The sequence below is a fragment of the Schistocerca cancellata genome, chromosome 1 (assembly GCF_023864275.1).
Source record: "Schistocerca cancellata isolate TAMUIC-IGC-003103 chromosome 1, iqSchCanc2.1, whole genome shotgun sequence".
NCBI classification, from domain to species: Eukaryota; Metazoa; Arthropoda; class Insecta; order Orthoptera; family Acrididae; genus Schistocerca; species Schistocerca cancellata.
Genome location: NC_064626.1, coordinates 1,099,817,911 through 1,099,836,312, shown reverse-complemented (window position 1 = coordinate 1,099,836,312; position 18,402 = coordinate 1,099,817,911). Strand labels below are relative to the sequence as shown.

The 18,402-nt window shown below is 39.3% G+C and overlaps 1 protein-coding gene across 1 annotated transcript in view; it reads right to left on the bottom strand.

The window, feature by feature from the left end:
- The window catches only part of LOC126163015 (parathyroid hormone/parathyroid hormone-related peptide receptor-like), a gene marked incomplete at its 3' end in the record, with an annotated part of 221,091 nt that overhangs the window by 36,639 nt on the left and 166,050 nt on the right, over positions 1 to 18,402 (bottom strand). The window contains exons 3-4 of the mRNA XM_049919886.1: positions 14,535 to 14,622; positions 960 to 1,066 (exon numbers count right to left, since the gene is read on the bottom strand). Coding sequence (XP_049775843.1) covers positions 960 to 1,066; positions 14,535 to 14,622 — 195 coding nt within the window. The remainder of the gene's footprint in view (positions 1 to 959; positions 1,067 to 14,534; positions 14,623 to 18,402) is intronic.

Here is an 18,402-nt window from a genome sequence, read left to right as displayed (position 1 = left end):
GCACGCGATGCCGCATAACAGCGCATAAAGCTTCACTCAGAACTGCAGAAGTCTCATCTCTTACACCCCCTTTTTGCGTAATACTAGTGTCGATCGTCAATTAAAGCTCATGGTGTTCACATATGCCACTTGAAGTAAAAGTCTGAAACGCGATGATTTTTCTTTTATATAGTTATTGAGAAGCCACATCAGGCACTGTAATTTACCACAAGTTAGATAAGTAATCAAAGATAATTGAGGGTCACAGTAGACCATTTTGATAGTTTTCTCTTTCGTGAAACTTAATTTAAACCTAGATTATAGATGTGATATGGCATAGGTCATCCTTCGATCCATTGTAGAACTTGGAAACCCATTCAGGGAATATTTTTCACATTTTTGTTGAAAGCAGTTGGTTTTTATCATCCTGTATTAAAACATTTCCTTTTATGAATAGTGCAATTTATAAACAATGTTTTGTGAGTAGAATAAAATTTCGAATGGTAAACTTAACTGCTTTTTCGACGTAATTTTACCAGCTAACTAAAAATAGGAAAGCCTTGAACCCCTTCCACTAAATTTAGTTAGTATTAAGATTCTTTTACAGAGAGTGCAGTGGAGCTGACGCTGAAATCATTAAGTATTTGGTTATATCATCGCTAGTCTCACTGAACTCTTCTGAACTCTACATGTCATGTGTAGTCTGGCGTCTCCTTACCAGCAGCAGGTCCCAGGTTCAAACTAGTCAATTCCCTAAAAAACACGCTCAGGTCGTCGTTGCGCGAAAGTGGTAGGGAGATACGACTTAGAACAACAGACACCACGCAGAATGTTAGAGATGTTACGATCCCAAAAATTAATTGTTGCCTTAATTCCTGAATCTAAATGGTATTCTGAAAAATATCTTTTAGCAATCAGAAGAAAGAACTGCAGATTCAAGTTTAAGAGGTCAACAGAGGAAACAAAAACAGAGTCAGTACCTTAGGATCAAACCCGAAGAAATATCCTGGGCATGGCAGAATTTGATTTTCCCCAGGCTCTGTCTCTGGCCAGCACAAAATTTGGTCCCATGTTGGTTTGCAAGTTCCTGAAACAAAAGAGAATAAATATCATCGTCAACAAGTAGATCATATTGTTACATTTTAAATACTTCTCATTATTTTGAGACAAAAAACATAAATAATTCAGAGTTATATCTTAAGCTGCTGACAGTAATTAGTGTAATGGGCTGGGGCACTACAAATGCAGTGCGTGGTCATTACGCTGGGAATGTAGGTCTCACGGGTAGCGTGCAAGGGATAAGTCCCTGCAGTCGCACTATCCTCTGTGCCCTCGGTGGCTCAGATGGATAGGGCGTCTGCCATTTAAGCAGAGGATCCCGGTTTCGAGTCCCGGTCGGGGCACAGATTTTCAACTGTCCCCGTTGATGTATATCAACGCCTGTCGGCAGCTTAAGGTCTTGATTTAATGATCGTTTCATTCTAGGGAGCTGCAGGGTCACGGTTCGGACATGTTCGAAAGAACAGATACCATCTTCACATATTCACATGTTACGTTGTTACGCGCTGACCAGCGACTTCGGGAAACAGGAAGCTTGGGAAGGCGGATCAGTAACAAACGAAGTCCTGAAAGAAGTGAGGAGACGCAGGTGTTTGTTTCAGATTCAATACACCACGATCCACGTGCCAACTTAAGAGACGTTGCTGCAGTCGCTGGTATCACCCTCACATTTGTGTGGCGTACAGTACAGGGTCAGAGATTTCACCCGTACCGCCTGTCACTGACCCAAGAGCTACATGGGAACAGTTTCAATCGCAGAGTTACTTTCTGTGGATGGACCATGCGTATTTTCACTCTGGACTCCTCAGAAAGCGTTTCATTTTATTGGTGAGCCCACGTTCGCAAAATTATGGTGCAGTGAACCGTCGTAACATGCACTACTAGGCCACAGACAATCCTCGGTGGTTGCGACCCATCGAATATCATCGTTGGTGGTCTCTTAATGTATGTTGTGGAATCCTTAGGGGTGAAATCATCGGGCCACACTGTCAGGTGACATGTATCGGGCGCTTGTAGTCGACAGTTTGAATGCTCTCCTTGAACATGTGTATCTAGACATCAGAGACCATATGTCGATGCAGCACAATGGTCACCAGCACAATCTGTTCATGTTGTTGTGAAAGAAATGAACAACAGGTTCCCTGGAAGATGGTTGGGGAGCCGTGGTCCTCATGAATGGCCTATTTAGCACCAGTAAATTTCTTCTTGTAAGAAAATCTAAAGAATCGTGTTTATGTCACTGAGGCCATTGCCCCAGATGATCTAAAACGGGGCATCGAGGAAGAGTGTCTCTCCGTGACAACGGCAACGTTACATCTCGCCCGCATATCCCTTAGAAGGCGCGTAGCGTTGTGGACACACATTTGAAAACCTCATTTAAATCAACATTCCGCCGCCAGAACATCAATCACCACAAATTCACGTATTATGTACAGCGTCCGGTATCCGCCCTTGAAAGTTTGAAGGGTTGTAGTTCCCGAACTAAGCGTGATAGAAATGTAATTTAAATTGATTTGTACACAGCTGATTCGAGTGCATCATAGAAGAAACTATTGCTCCATTTAAAAAATTGTATCTCTTTGCTGCAAGTCTTTGGGAAATAACACAATAAGCTATGTTCATAGCACCACAGAAAGTGTAACGTTTCTTATGTTGACCTGTCGCAATAAATTTTCTCGTCAGTTATTACAATGCAAGATACAGAGGCAGACACTTTTGCTGAAACACCCAGATATACAGCCTGTGTCCGTCTAAACGATTATTATAGTATAGTGTAAAACTTTGAAGTAAATCAGTTGATAACTTTTAGAAATTTATGTTAACAACTTTTCCCCATTATATGATACACATATTTATATACAACATATATTAACAAGGATATAGCGTATTTGGGTCCAAATGTTTGTTAGAGTATTGTGTAAAAATTTGAAGTAAATAGTTGAAAGACTTTTGGAGATTTCAGCCTATGCCTCTTGAAACTTCCCCTTTGAACAATTTTACATGTGAAACGTCCACTTAGAACAATTATACAAGACTGTGCTTAACCTGGCACACAATAATTTTTAGCGCAACGCAATCTGACTTTCAATAACCCCTACAAAACAATGGCCCTGACTAACTTTAACCTATACCTTTTACAAATCACTTACCTCACAAAAATCTTCGCTGCTCGAACTACTGCAAAACAGCGAGCGCCACTACTGCCAGCTAAATAAAAGATTCAAACCACTGAAGGTACTAACTACTGATAGGGATAGTTAGCAAATGAAAGATATTAATAGAGAACAAACAATGTATTTACCTTAATATTCATAATTGACATTCAGTCTTACAGATTATCAAAACTCTGCCATCTCTCTCCCCACGTCCACCACTGCTGGCGGCTCACCTCCAACTGCCCAGCGCTACGCGCTGTTCGCATCCAGCTGTAGCAGTTCATGACAACAATGGCAGACAACAATGCAAACTAGCCACATACTGCACACAGCACAGCCAGTGATTTTCATATAGAGCGCTACGTGGCATTACCCATATAAAAATCTAAACAGCCTACTTACATAGCCCCCATGCTCCCCACAAAAAATTTTACAAAATATTTTTGGGCAGTGGCCAATAAAGATTTGATAAAATTTTTCATAATTACAATAACAAAGATATCAAATGCACACACTTATTAATACAATGTTGGTCAACAGCTAAAATTTTCTCACAGTCCATAAAGACAGTCCAGATTGTTCATCATAATAGTAATTACAGTTTCTCATTAGTAAAAGAAATTGCACACAGAAGTAGTGGATTTCCATGTAGTATTGAAGAAGTAGTGTTGTCCTTCCAACGGAAAGACAGTGCTGACTCTTGAAATGCTGACAGGTAATGGGCCACAACAGAGCAAACCCACAGCAGAGTCAGTCGACGTGTTGAAGAATATTGGTAGGTAGGTCATCACAGAGCAGACCCACTGCAGTCCTGGTAGAGAGTATTGGTGGGCCACCAGAGGTGCAGACCCACTGTAGTCCTTGTAGAAAGTGGTATTGGTGGGCCTCCAGAGATGCAGACCCACTGTTGTCCTTGTAGAGAGTATTGGTGGGCCACCAGAGGTGTAGACCCACTGTAGTCCTTGTAGAGATGGCCAGCAGCCATCTGTTGCGACTGTGCAGGTGCACAATCACCATTGAAGAGTCTTGCAGATAATAGAGCAAGTCCATAACCACCACTTGTGCACTCACAAAGTTTTTGGAATTGTCCTTAGAACCAGCAATGCTGTTATCCAGTCCCTTGCTGAATTATTAACACACGTGCAAACACTATCAGTCCCTATTTCTCACATATTGTCCATATACTATGACCAACAGAAATGTGTGCAGTGAAATGAATGCTTACAAGTTATTTAATTTGATTAACTGTCGTCAATTACAATTATATAACATAAGAATACAATTACAAAGGTACAAAATACATCATTAAAAACATAACAATACAGATAACATTTGTAGTACAGGCTTTACAAAAGAATAGAAATAAACATATACATCAGTGTTGCAAGAATTGTGACATGAGTACAAAAATAAAAGATCAGAATCACTTTTAAAAATTCAACTTCACACATGAGCATGAAAACAACACAGAATAAATAATGTCTAAGCATCTTTACAAAGAAAATAACAGAGTATTAGAAAAATTCTACAGCATAGCTTTCATCAGCTAAACACATAAAGACAGGAAAAACACAAATACACACAGGTACCCAAACACATAGTGGGATAACACAAAAGGAAAGGACAGGGTTTGTTTTCAGTGTAACATTTGGTACTGCAGTCCACCCCACAACTTCATTCGATAGATCTTTCGTCTTATTTCAACATTTGTTTCCACCAAAAAAATCCTATCTAAGCATGCTTTCTGTATTTATATGTTCACACATTGCTTACCTCATCATTTATTTCCAAGAAAATCCTACCTATACCTCCTTCCTGTATTCTATTCATATTTCTTTCAAAATGATTATTTCTGATTGTACAACACTCATTTGGGCCCAAATCTTTTTCATGTAACCTTGCAATGCATACTTTACCTATTCTCCATAGTCAGTTTCTTATATAGTCTACCCCCTCTTAAGCTAACTTAAATCTACTGAGCTCAGATATATACCAAGGGACGAGGCAATGCAGCATCACAAAACACAGTTAATATAAACAGCAATGAAAAAAAACGCAGATTTGCAAAGCAAGCAGCATTAAGAAATTAGCAAAAGTCAAATTCAATAACACTATGCCTGGCAAACAGCAGCAACTTATACCTAAACATGACATAGCGCAAGCAGAAAAAATATTACACTAAAATGGCCATGTCTAATACCTATGTCACATCTTAACATTAGAGTGATGCATCACAAAAACTTACGCTAGTAGATAAGTTACCAAATCATAAAAAATAATTTATGCAATTCCTGTGAAGGGAAATGTCTTTTTGTGCTCCCTCATTTTTTTGGATAGATCATAAAATTATTTACTGGATCTGTAGGCATAAAATATTTATATTAGTACATATATTAAATTTTATTTTAACCAATGCTGCAGTGCAGCTAGAAACTTGATATTAAACAAAATATGTAAATAAATACATAAAGCAAGCCATATGGCATTTTTCTCAACTAGCAAGACAATAGCTGTGAAACGTTTCGCATCGTTTCATTAGGCATTTCAATAAATATCATAAATTACGAGCTCCACAGTATGCTTTCAGTAGCGCGTACAATGGCCTTCCCTTTCTGTTTTTTTCTACCTGTGCTTCTAACGAGGCACTCAAACTAATGGCTTGTTCTCCAGGTGTCTGACACAGCTGTGTGCCCACGACGCACATGCAGGTGGTCACTTAACATTCTTATGGAAATATTTACGACAGCAGTTTCCACTACAGTGACAGTCTCATATAAAAACATTTCACAGGTCAAGAATTTTATTGACATAAACATACCTCAACAGCATAATACACATCGTCGTCGTAAAAATAACATCATAACACCTCAGTCAAATGTCAAAAACGTCATAGCTTCCTCCAATGATTTCAAAACCTAAAGAAAATTCTCTGCTCATTTCGGTAGTGTCATCTACCTCAAACGTACTTTAAAAATTATGATCTCATACCAAAATACATCATTCAAAGCTCTCATAGTATCACAATGGTACCAAAAAAATATGAACAGTGCAAAAGGTACAGACAAAGTATAATTTCTTAAGTGTGAAGTAATCCAACTCTGTAATTGCGTAAACATGTGTCACTGACGTAGTAAAAGGATGTTTGTTTCTCTGTTAAATGATCAGATAGGTGTGTAATTTATGTGTTAGAGAAATATGGTACCGATGTGTAAAGTTGTATAAGCAAATACCATATTAGCTAGGGCTCCTTGTGCTTGCCAAACACATGGTACACAAAGTAGGCGTGTACCCCCCTGAGGTTTATTGTTATTATACCCTGAGGTGTTACAGATTACAGCAATGGAATGAAATTTATCACGGAAAACTTTCTTTGTAATTCAAAAATCTTTAAAAATAAATGTTTTAAGTACAAAATTAATCACTTAAGTACGTGTCCTGTAGCGCTAAATATGCGTCTTGCTGTAAGATAATCTCTGGGAAGTGTCGTAGTTATTGTCCTCCGAAAGCTAAGTTCTGCAGAAGTCAATGTACTTACCTCATGATACACAAAAGTGAAATGCTTTGCGTATAGATTTCTTAGTTATTACGCTTATTGTCGTGATAAAGAACGTACTGTGCTGTAACGTATTGTTGTCCTACGAAAAGGCTGTCTCCTTGTAGCAATAGCACAAAGGTCACCACTAAAACATGTCTCACTTTATAGAAGAATTCAAAAAAAAACTGTGCAGATATAAAACAGATACACCGCAAAAGCGACATTGTAAATTGTCACTCATTAGTAACATCGTGATATAATCGTGTAGCTGTCACATAAACTAACCACTGTGTCATCTGGCATTTCACATAAAGCACCTCAAATCCAGAATCCACTCGTAAGCAAACCAAAATGTTGCATGTTAACAGTTTCTCAGTGTGACAAATTGTACAAGTAGCGTGAAGTGAAAATTGCAAAGACTAAGTTAAAAAGCAGATTATCTGTCAATAAATGGTTTTACATGAGAAATGTGGTGTAAACCTTTACTCTTCCTAGTACGCAGAGTTTCAACTTCAACGCAATTATCATGTGGTATACGTCGGATTCTGTAAGGTCCATTGTAAACTAGAAAGAATTTGTGACTCAAGTGTTTCTTCTTATGTGACAATGAATGAGCTTTAATGAGAACTTTCTGACCAATATATAATTTCTTTGCATTTGCTTTACCGTGTAGTTTTCTCCTTTTGTCTGCTGCAGATTTTATATTTTTTAGAGCCAAATCAATTATGTCTTTGTGTCGAAGTTTACGTGTATTCGGGAAAGGTACAAGCTCTCTGATTCTGTTCGGAGGTTCTTCATTCTTCAGTACAAGAGTAGGTGGTACAGCAGTGGAATCATGAGGCATTTCATTCAGCACATTTTGAAATAAGTGTAAATATCTGTCCCAATGCTGATGCTTTCTGTGACAATAAAGTCTGCAAAGCTTATTGATTTCTTTCATAATCCGTTCAGACGGGTTACAGTGTGGTGAATACAATGAAATAAAAACAGGTTTGATTTTATGATTCCGAAGCATGCGTGACCAAACAGCAGATCTGAATTGCGGTCCGTTATCTGAAATGACTTTACTAACGTGTCCAACTTCACGTAAGAAATTTTTAACAAAGGCGTTGGATACAGACCGTCCAGTGGCTTTACGTAACGGAGTGAAAGAAACAAATTTTGAAGTAAGTTCAACAGCGACTAGAACGTACGAAAATCCATTCGATGTTCTGACAAGGGGTCCCAGGAGATCAACAGCAGCAAATTCTTTTAATTTAGAAGGAATGATAGGAAACAGCGGAGCACGATGCGAGACAGTAGATGGTTTCGCCTTTTGACAAAGTTTACAAATAGACAAGACTCTTCGAATTCGCTTTTCCATATTGTTAAAATAACAAGTCGTTCGAAGAATATGAAAACATTTTCGTGGGCCAAAATGTGCATAGCTGAAATGAATGTACCAAATGAGCTTATTAACAAAATCGTCTGGAATGCAAAGTACCCATAGCTTGTCATCAACAGTGCAGCGTTTGAAGAGTATGTTGTTTCTAACCAGGTAATAATGCCGAATCTGAGTGTGTGTCTTTTCATGCCATTTACCTTTGATGTCTTTCCAAATCGGATCTTTATCTTGTTCATGAGCAATGTCCTTTAAAGATGTGGTGATGAAGTTTTCAAAGGCGACTTTCTGAATGTAAAGAATACTGAAATTTTTCTCGAGGTTGCCTTCTGTGTTACTTTTCTCAAGCCCAGCCGGTGCGCGTGACAGTGCGTCCGCAACAATGTTCTCCTTGCCGGGAATGTAGACTATTGTGAAGCGGAATTCTTGCAGAAACAATGCCCAACGTTTTAACCTATCATGATTTAATTTTGAAGACATAAGAAATTGTAATGCACGGTGATCACTGTATACTTTTACGTGCTTACCAGAAAGAAAGAAACGGAATTTGTTAAATGCCCAAACGATAGCTAAAGCTTCTAATTCAGTAACGGAATAATTTTTTTCAGATTTTGTTAGCACTCGGCTAGCAAAAGCAATGGTTTTCTGAACAGTAATGTCATCTTCTATGGCTTCTTGAAATAAATGGGCACCAAGACCAACTTTGGAAGAATCAGTGCTAAGGCAGAAATCTTGTGACAGATCTGGATGAGCTAGTATTGGCGCGTGAAGTAACGCTTCTTTCAAAGAATTGAATTCCAACTGTGCTTGTTCGTCCCAGTTCCAAATAGTATTTTTTCCAGTGAGAGAACAAAGTTTTGGTGTAACTAGAATTTGCATATTCAGAAAACGACGGTAAAAATTTACGAGACCTAGAAAACTGCGGACTTGTCTTTTTGTGGATGGAACTGGAATGGCTCTGATTGCTTCTAACTTTTCAGGATCCGGCTGAATGCCTTCAGAAGAAATAATATGTCCTAAAAACTTCACCTTTGACCTACCGAATTCAGACTTTTCCAAGTTAACTGTAATTCCAGATTCTGCAAAAATACGTAACAAACTGTTGAGGATGCGGTTATGTTGTTCCCATGAGGCTTCTGCTATTAGAATATCGTCCACATATAAGGTGATGTGACGTTTTAAGAACTCAGGTAATATGGAATTTAACCCGCGAATGAATGCTGCTGAAGAAATGTTCAAACCAAAAGGAAGTTTCCGAAACTGATAACAAACGCCGAAACAAAGGAAAGCTGTGTATTTTCTACATTCTGGATGTAGTTCGATCTGATAAAAGCTGGATCTGAGATCAATGGAAGACAACACTTTTACACCATTAAAATTTTGAAGAAGTTCTTCCATCGTCTGCGGCCTGTCTGTTTCAGGAATAATGATAGTATTGATTTGTCTCGAATCTAAGACAAGTCTGATCGATCCATTTTTCTTCTCAACAACATGTAACGGATTGTTGTATGAGCTTGCTGCAGGCTCAATAATGCCCTCGTCAAGCATAGATTGTATTTCTGTTCTAACACGGTCCCTATAATGTGCTGGAATTACGTATGGTCTAACACAAAATTTAGTATGCTCACGAACACGAAATTGGTATTGAAATCCCTTGATTGTTCCTGTTTTGTGAGTAAAAACTGTGGAATGTGCTTGTAAAATCTCAAAAAGGTCCTGCCTATCAGTGTCATTACAATTCTCAATTGTTTGAATTTTATTCTGAATTAACTCATTAATTTCAAATATGCCGTCGATGTCATCCCTGTCAGTACTTGCAGAGTGATTGTTAGTGTCTAGTTCCGTAGAAAATTCCGAACTGTTATCTAACAGAAGGTAAAGCCGATTAATTTCCTCATCATGGTTTGAGAGCCAGTCTTCAAATTTCAAAGCTATTGACTTACCTTCTTTCTCTAAACTTATTTCAGCATCGTGAAAGCTTAAGATTGCTTTATATTCATTCAAAAAGTCTACTCCCAGTATAATTTCCGTCGACAATAATGGAACAATAAGGAAGTTCATAGAGAAGCTGTGGCTTTGACAAAAGAATTCTAAGTTGGTTTGTTGGCGTACATCTACACTTTTTCCAAAGATTGCACCTTGTAATTTAATCTTACGTAACGGAAGTGTGGGGCAATCGTTCGCTTTGTTGCATTTGCTAAAAGCTGTTTCGCTAATTACTGAAATGGGACTGCCAGAGTCAAGTACTGCCGTAAATTTTACGTCATTTACAGTAATGTGAATCACAGGATATGCAATGGTGTTACGTGTTACGTCGTGTTCCTGGAGTAAGATGTCCCTAATGTCTTCCATTTTTACGTAATTACTAGCTACGGCAGCTGCGTCATCAGTTTCATAAGTACGTCTTGTGGCTGCCAGTGGTGTGAGTCATCGCCTATTGTCTCTTTGTTGGCGCGCGTCGTTATTGGGATTTGGAGACCTAACTTCTACAAATTCATCGTGACGAGAGTGCTCTGCTCTGTTTAAATCTCGCCAGTTCTGATGCAATTCAGGTCTGTCGTTACGATCATATCGTCTGTCGTCATGTCGGTAGTTTCCATAGTTTCTTTCTTGTCGGTCACATGGTGGAGAATTTCTCCTTGAATCGTAACTACGCGCTGGACCGTTGCGTCTAAAGTTATTCTGTCTCCCTTGATAATAGTTATTTTGGTTCCCATATTGTCTGTTTCTCTGATTGTCTCTGTGATAGTCATTACCGCGGAAAGGTGATCTTTCCCTGTAACTATTACTCTGCCAGTGGTTATCATATGGGTGGTGTCTGTTTTGGTCACGATTTACGTTGTAAGAATAGGTTTGTCGTGGCCATTTATTGTTTCTGTCGTCACGGAATTGTGACGGATGTGACCTGTAATGATTGTTTTCCTGTTTTCGCATCCCGCGACTGTCTGTGTCAATTTCCAGTTCTTGTAACAGTCCCTGAAAAGCTTCAATGTCGTCTTTGCAACGTCCTGCTAAAATAATATGTCTCAAATGTTCAGGCAGTTTGATTAAGCAAATGCGGATGAGTTCTGAGGGGCTGTATGGGTTTGACAGGTATTGATTCTTGTGCAACATGTCTTCAAAATATTTCACAAGACTGGAAAATTCAGATTGTTCAAAGTGTTTCATCATCATGATGCTATGTTTTACGCGATCTTGTGTAGCTTGTGACCAATATGCTGAGAGGAACGCATGATAAAAATCTCCTTCACTGTGACAATCGTGAATGACCGATCGCATTCTCACAGCTGGTTCATTCTCCAAATAGCCACACATAAATTCTAATCTGTGTTCTAATGACCAGTTGGGAGGAAAACAATGAGAGAATTGATGGAGCCACGCTTGTGGATGAATGTCGTTGGCAGAATTCTTGAACGTTTTGAATTTACGTGTAGTAATGAACAGCTTATAGTCAAAATCATCGTGTCGGCGAGTAGCATATCGTGTCGGCGGTTCCATCTCAAAATTCGGTGTACCTTGCCAATTCCTTTCATAATTACCGAAATGCCCTGTGTTATTATTTTGTGGCTTTTCCGTATTTATATGTCCCTCTTCCCTTATTGGGGCGCGAGTGTCCTCTGAAATACGTAATTCTTGTATTACCTGTGTCAGCTGATCTTGTACTTCCCGCATTTCTCTTTTGTATTGCGTATTAATTTGATTCTGATTTTGTTTGAATTTTCTTATTTGTTCATACTCTTCTGTGTCAGTGAAGGCTACGGGTCTTGTGTCATTCAGATCATCATCTACCTTTGTAGATAAGTTAGTGACCTGATCCGAAAGTTCAGCTACTTTCTCCGATAGTGAACACATTTCCTCAGTGTGTTTTTCTGAACCAAGTTTCAGAGTGTCCATTTGTGTTGAAATCGAATCTACTGTGTTCTTTAAGTTGTCCTGAGTTTTTGCCAGTTGCGTAACCGAATCGGTAGATGCAACTGAGTCAATTTTAGCCCACAAGGTCTCGTGATTTTCATGAACAATGGTTTGCAGCTCTTTTATGGCTGCTTCGTGATTCTGTAATGCATTTTCATGCCGCGAAAAAATAGGCTGAAAATGCTCACAAATTTGTGTTTTTACGTCATTACAGACTTTTTGACATTTCGATTCAATGTTATGTAATTCAGTAGTTAAATCTTCACGTGTTTGTTCAAGTGTGGTGTCTAACTTCCGAAGATTTTGTTCCATTGTGTCTAACTTTTGCTGTGTTTGTCTCTGGTGTTGTTCCATTGTGTCTAACTTTTGAAGATTTTGTTCCACTGTGTCTAACTTTAGAAGATTTTGTCCCATTTGTTGCATTAATTGTAATAACAATGCATTAGTGTCTGGAATCTGTTCCTCTACGCTTTTCGGCAGTGCATTTGCACCAGCAACATTCACATTTTGACAAGCAGAAAATGTGTCTTGACTCATTTGAGAAAACGGTGAGGACGCAAAACCTGAATCTACAGTATTTGCAAAATTGTGTCCTATCATTTCGGATTCCTGAGGCGAGCTGTTGCCGACCGATCGATCGATAATGCTTCCCTGTTCACTACCTGTTTGACTGTCTACGCCATTGTTTGACGCCCGCTCCATTTCCCTATGCACAGTTACCAAATTACTACTTTGAACATTAGTTAACTCCTTACATGGTGGGGCCAACACACTGCTTTCGTCTTCACTGTCATTTCTCAGTTTACTTTGGAGTCGAGTGATACGTTTTTCACACGCCATTATTTTCACAATATTTCACACGATAACACAGAAAAGCACAACTTGAATAGCAAAAACAAGAGAACACATTAACATAGCACTGAAAATAATATCTAGTTAATTGCAGCAGCGAAATACTTGGCGCAAAGCTACATGCATGCCACAACTGTTTTACTGTACAACAATGAAAGACTGCAAGTACAAAGGAGATTCTCTCTACAATTACGCGCTAGCAATAAACAAAAGCTACACTAAATACACAAACTACAAGAAAAAATCAGAAGATTCCAGTGAGGTATCCTAGGCTAAGGGTCGACATATGAAACTTCCCCTTTGAACAATTTTACATGTGAAACGTCCACTTAGAACAATTATACAAGACTGTGCTTAACCTGGCACACAATAATTTTTAGCGCAACGCAATCTGACTTTCAATAACCCCTACAAAACAATGGCCCTGACTAACTTTAACCTATACCTTTTACAAATCACTTACCTCACAAAAATCTTCGCTGCTCGAACTACTGCAAAACAGCGAGCGCCACTACTGCCAGCTAAATAAAAGATTCAAACCACTGAAGGTACTAACTACTGATAGGGATAGTTAGCAAATGAAAGATATTAATAGAGAACAAACAATGTATTTACCTTAATATTCATAATTGACATTCAGTCTTACAGATTATCAAAACTCTGCCATCTCTCTCCCCACGTCCACCACTGCTGGCGGCTCACCTCCAACTGCCCAGCGCTACGCGCTGTTCGCATCCAGCTGTAGCAGTTCATGACAACAATGGCAGACAACAATGCAAACTAGCCACATACTGCACACAGCACAGCCAGTGATTTTCATATAGAGCGCTACGTGGCATTACCCATATAAAAATCTAAACAGCCTACTTACATAAGCCTATGCCTCTCCCCTTTATATAGTATGTAGGTATTTCTATACAATATAAATTTAAAAAAATGTAGTTTACGTCATCTGAACGTTTATTAGAGTATTGTTAAAAATTTGAAGAAAACAGGTCAAGAACGCTTCGAGTGCAAGCTTGTACATCATACGTATTAAAAATATATAGCTCACGTCCGTCGGAACGTTATTAGAGCGAATAACTTTTCGAGATATTTGGTAGTAATTTTACTCTACAATTTGTCTTCACACCCTTTATGCCACCCCCTGAAGCCTCTTTGTGTCGATACAGAGGAATGTCTGAAATGTTTTCCTGGGCCTCTCATAAAAATTCACGTGATTTCAACGGTGAGCGTCACAGCTCTCAGCGTCATCGCAGAGGCATCAAAAGAAGGTAAGATATACGTAAGAAGTGATGTGATGACCCTTCAGTCTCGCGACACGTCCACGGTGGAGCTGGACAGAATTGTTATGAAATTTGGTGCAACTGTGACAGCATCAATCCTCCTTAAAACTCACGTAAACTTCTGAACAGTGTTTTTTTTTTTCACCTGTGTCGACACCTTGCTGCTTGAAGCGTAACTTCGTGGGTGCCGTCACAGCGCACCGCGCTTTAGCGCATTTATGGAGGAAGGTTGAACACACCTTAATTAAGTGCACAACGAGAAATAAATTCATATCTTTGTTGGTCGACAAGTCATACAAAGAAAACGACAACATTATCACAAGAATGTGCGTTCATACGTGTACGGACGAAAGAATATGTCAGGGTAGACTCACCTGAATCATTTGATGGAGATGCAGTTGATAAGTTTCTGCATTCGCTTTCTTTCTGCTTCAAGATTCTCTTCTGCTCGTCCATAACATTCTGTAACAATGGAAACTTTTTTATTGTAGATAAGCCAGGTTTAATTAACACACAGTTATGTCTATGTAGCAAGTAGTTTAAATTTCGCATAAGTTACTTTACCGTCCAGTAGTTCGATAATACAGCTATCTTTATCTTTACACGGCAATGTCAAATTATAAAACGTCACAACTTTCTAAGATAGTCGGTTGCAATACGAAGAACGTTGATTCCAATTTCAAGCATTGTAAAAAATTTTTATCTTTTCATTTAGATATCCTGTCAATAAATAGCAGAATGTATTTATTTCTTTTAGTGAAATAGTCTTAATGTTGTTCGAAATAAGCACTGCATGAAAAGGAAAAGAAGCAGATTCCACATTATGTTTTTTTTATATAATGATACTTGGATGTAACCAGTAAGCTAACGATTCTTTAAGGTATTAAAATCCCATTTTCCAAACAGCTTAAAACGTATGATTTCTCTGTACATGAGTAAATGTATTAAGTACTTTGCTTTAAGCTTGTAAGCGAGGGAAAGTTTTGGAACATTTGTAATTACGCTTAAAGTTCATTGTAAGTCACTAAGTGCTCTCATTATGAAACACTGGCTGAATATAAACTCGGTAACTGGTGTGTCATTTCAAGAAAATGCTAGCTTTTCACGCATCTCAATGTTTATGAACTCGTATCTCAAGAATTACAGGTCGTACAATGATATAATTTTGCAGACGCATTAAGTCGTATATTTACACACTCTATCGAAAGTGTGTTTCGAATTGAGGTAGTAGAAAGAGGTAATAAATCAAAACTTCATACATGATGCTGGAGTTGGATTGTGTGAAAAAACAAAAATTTATCGTGTGAAAAACTTTTTTCTTTCATCATTTTGCGAGAGGTGTCAACCGAAAGGGTTGAAACAGTCACCCACCACGAAGGAATTATCTGAATGGAACGGAATTCGGTAGATTCAGTATACATGTACAGGAAAATAAATGAATACAGTTTCAGAAAAATTGGATGATTTATTCAAGAGAAAGAGCTTCACAAACTAAGGAAGTCAACAACATGTTGTTCCATCTCTGGCCCTTATGCAAGACATTACTCGGCTTGGCTGGCCATTGGGGCACAGTTCGGAGCGGAACTCTTCACCAAAGTCCGTTCTACTCCAGTTAATGAGATTTCAGACCGGAAACGTGTCCCGAGTCGCCCTGGACAGATGTGGGACATCAACCTGACTGTCGCCGACACACGGTCTGACAACAATGGGCGATAGTGTGCGATATAGCAGAGCTCCTTCAGTTGTTATCTGAGGCACCCTTACAGCATAGCAGTACGTCTACCATATCCTACGAGGCCGATTTATCCTGGGTTTACATTTCAAAGAGATAACGCCCACCCACAGATGGAGACAGTTTCTACTGCTTATTCTTGCCAAACCCTGTCTTGGACAGGAAGGTCGCCGTATGCCTCCCCAGTTAAGGAGCATTACGAGCAGGACCCTCCCAATAGTTCGGGATTTTGCAGTTCTAAAACGCAAACTGAACAGAGTTTTGCACGGAGTTCCTCAGGAGGACAACTCTATCAATCAATGAGAAGCAGAATAACTGCTTGAATAAGAGCCAGAAGTAGACCAGTGCATTACTGACTTGCTCAATTTGTGAAGATCTTTCTCTTAGAACAAAAAATCGTCAACATTTCTGAAATTGTAACAATTTGTCTGTCTGTACATGTACGTCACATTTACCGATATCCGTCTCATCCTTCGAGGTACGTTGATTTATTTTCCTTTTTTAGTTTTTCTAACGCTTACAGCGCTACCTTGTGCTGCTATTCACGCCGGGTGCTGGCCATGTCTGTTACCTTGCACGCAACGTAAATTTTCTTATGAATTTTTACTCTAATGCTGGTTGTTTGATGTTTGTGTATGAAACTCCCTACATCCTTCCGTACGTACATTTTAGTTTATGTTCTTCAAAACTTTCTTCAATTTTATTGTTTGGTAATTATTTAAGCTATGTTCCCCAAGATTTTTGTAACATTTCTGTACGTATTCTGAAGATAAATTTATTAACCCTCACTGTCTCCCCTTATTATGTTCTTATGTCCCCCCTTTGTATCGCCTTTTATATGTATCGTTTTCATCTTTTTATTAAATGTATCACTCAGCTGAAGAGCGGCGAATTGTGCCACGGACAGCCCTCCCCTGCGCATATGGACAGGGGAATGAAATCACAATAAAGGAAAAAAAATTCGAAACGTGTGTCAATAAAGCTAAGTTACTGAATATGAAATGCATGCATTCCTTTTGCAGCGACTATAACCGTACTGTATAGAATGTTCCATGTGTATACAACCTTTGCATGCCTAGATGACTGTATGTGGCAGTTCAAAAAGTATATTTTAGTTCAAGTAAAAACGACCAGTGCAGCAGATATTTGACATTCAAAATATTTCCATAAACATCAGTAACTCTGAAGTACCATAACATTTGAATTTGCTACTGGCCGTGTTGTTTTAATTATTATAGCTGATTACGTCATCCACTTTCGTGAGTTACTTACATTTGTAATTGCAAACAGACTGCCTCACCAAGAATGTGAAGCACCCGCAAGGGAGGACAAACGAAATCAAATGTGATGTTGTTTCAATATTTAATCCACTGCAACAAATTTACAAACAGCTTAGAAGTATGACGTTGCACCCCGCCGGCCGGTGTGGCCACGCGGTTATAGGCGCTTCAGTCTGGAACCGCGCGACCGCTACGGTCGCAGGTTCGAATCCTGCCTCGGGCATGGATGTGTGTAATGTCCTTAGGTTAGTTAGGTTTAAGTAGTTCTAAGTCTAGGGGACTGATGACCTAAGATGTTAAGTCCCATAGCGCTCAGAGCCATTTGCACCATTTTTTTGCACCCCTTCTAGCCTAGATGCAGTCGTTGGCTCGGTTGGGGTGAACTATCTAACAGCAGGCGCTAGCTGGACAGCCTGAGCTTTTAGAACTGCCTGCAGTCTCTCGCGTCTTCCGGTGGACGGGGCATTGTGGTGCTGCGACGACAGTGGGAGTTAGTAGTGGGCACGTGAGAACTGTAGTGGGTTAAAGTCTGTCGAGTGAAAATATAGTGAAAGAGCTGTGAATAAGAAATATGCGAAGCTGAATTATAAATACATAGTATAATAGCACTTTGATAGAAATATTTCGTTGCAAATACAGATGATGAAAAGTCTTCAAATGGCTCTGAGCACTATGGCACTTAACAAAATGGTTCAAATGGCTCTGAGCACTATGCGACTTAACTTCTGAGGTCATCAGTCGCCTAGAACTTAGAACTAATTAAACCTAACTAACCTAAGGAAATCACACACATCCATGCCCGAGGCAGGATTCGAACCTGCGACCGGAGCGGTCACGCGGTTCCAGACTGAAGCGCCTTTAACCGCACGGCCACACCGGCCGGCGCGGCACTTAACATCTGAGGTCATCAGTCCTCTAGAACTTAGAACTACTTAAACCTAACTAACCTAAGGAAATCACACACATCCATGCCCGAGGCAGGATTCGAACCTGCGAGCGTAGGTGTCGCGCGGTTCCAGACTGAAACGCCTAGAACCGCTCGCCCACGGCGGCCGGCGTTGAAAAGTCTGTCATGTGTTTGCTGTGAATGACCCTCTATAATGGCCAGTCTCATCAGAGTGAATGATTTGCCCTATTTTCCACTGTCTGAAGGCAAATAAATCAAGTGAAATCGCATTTTATTATTTCAGAGTAACCTTTCTCTTTCCCATAAATAATCTGGCAATAAAT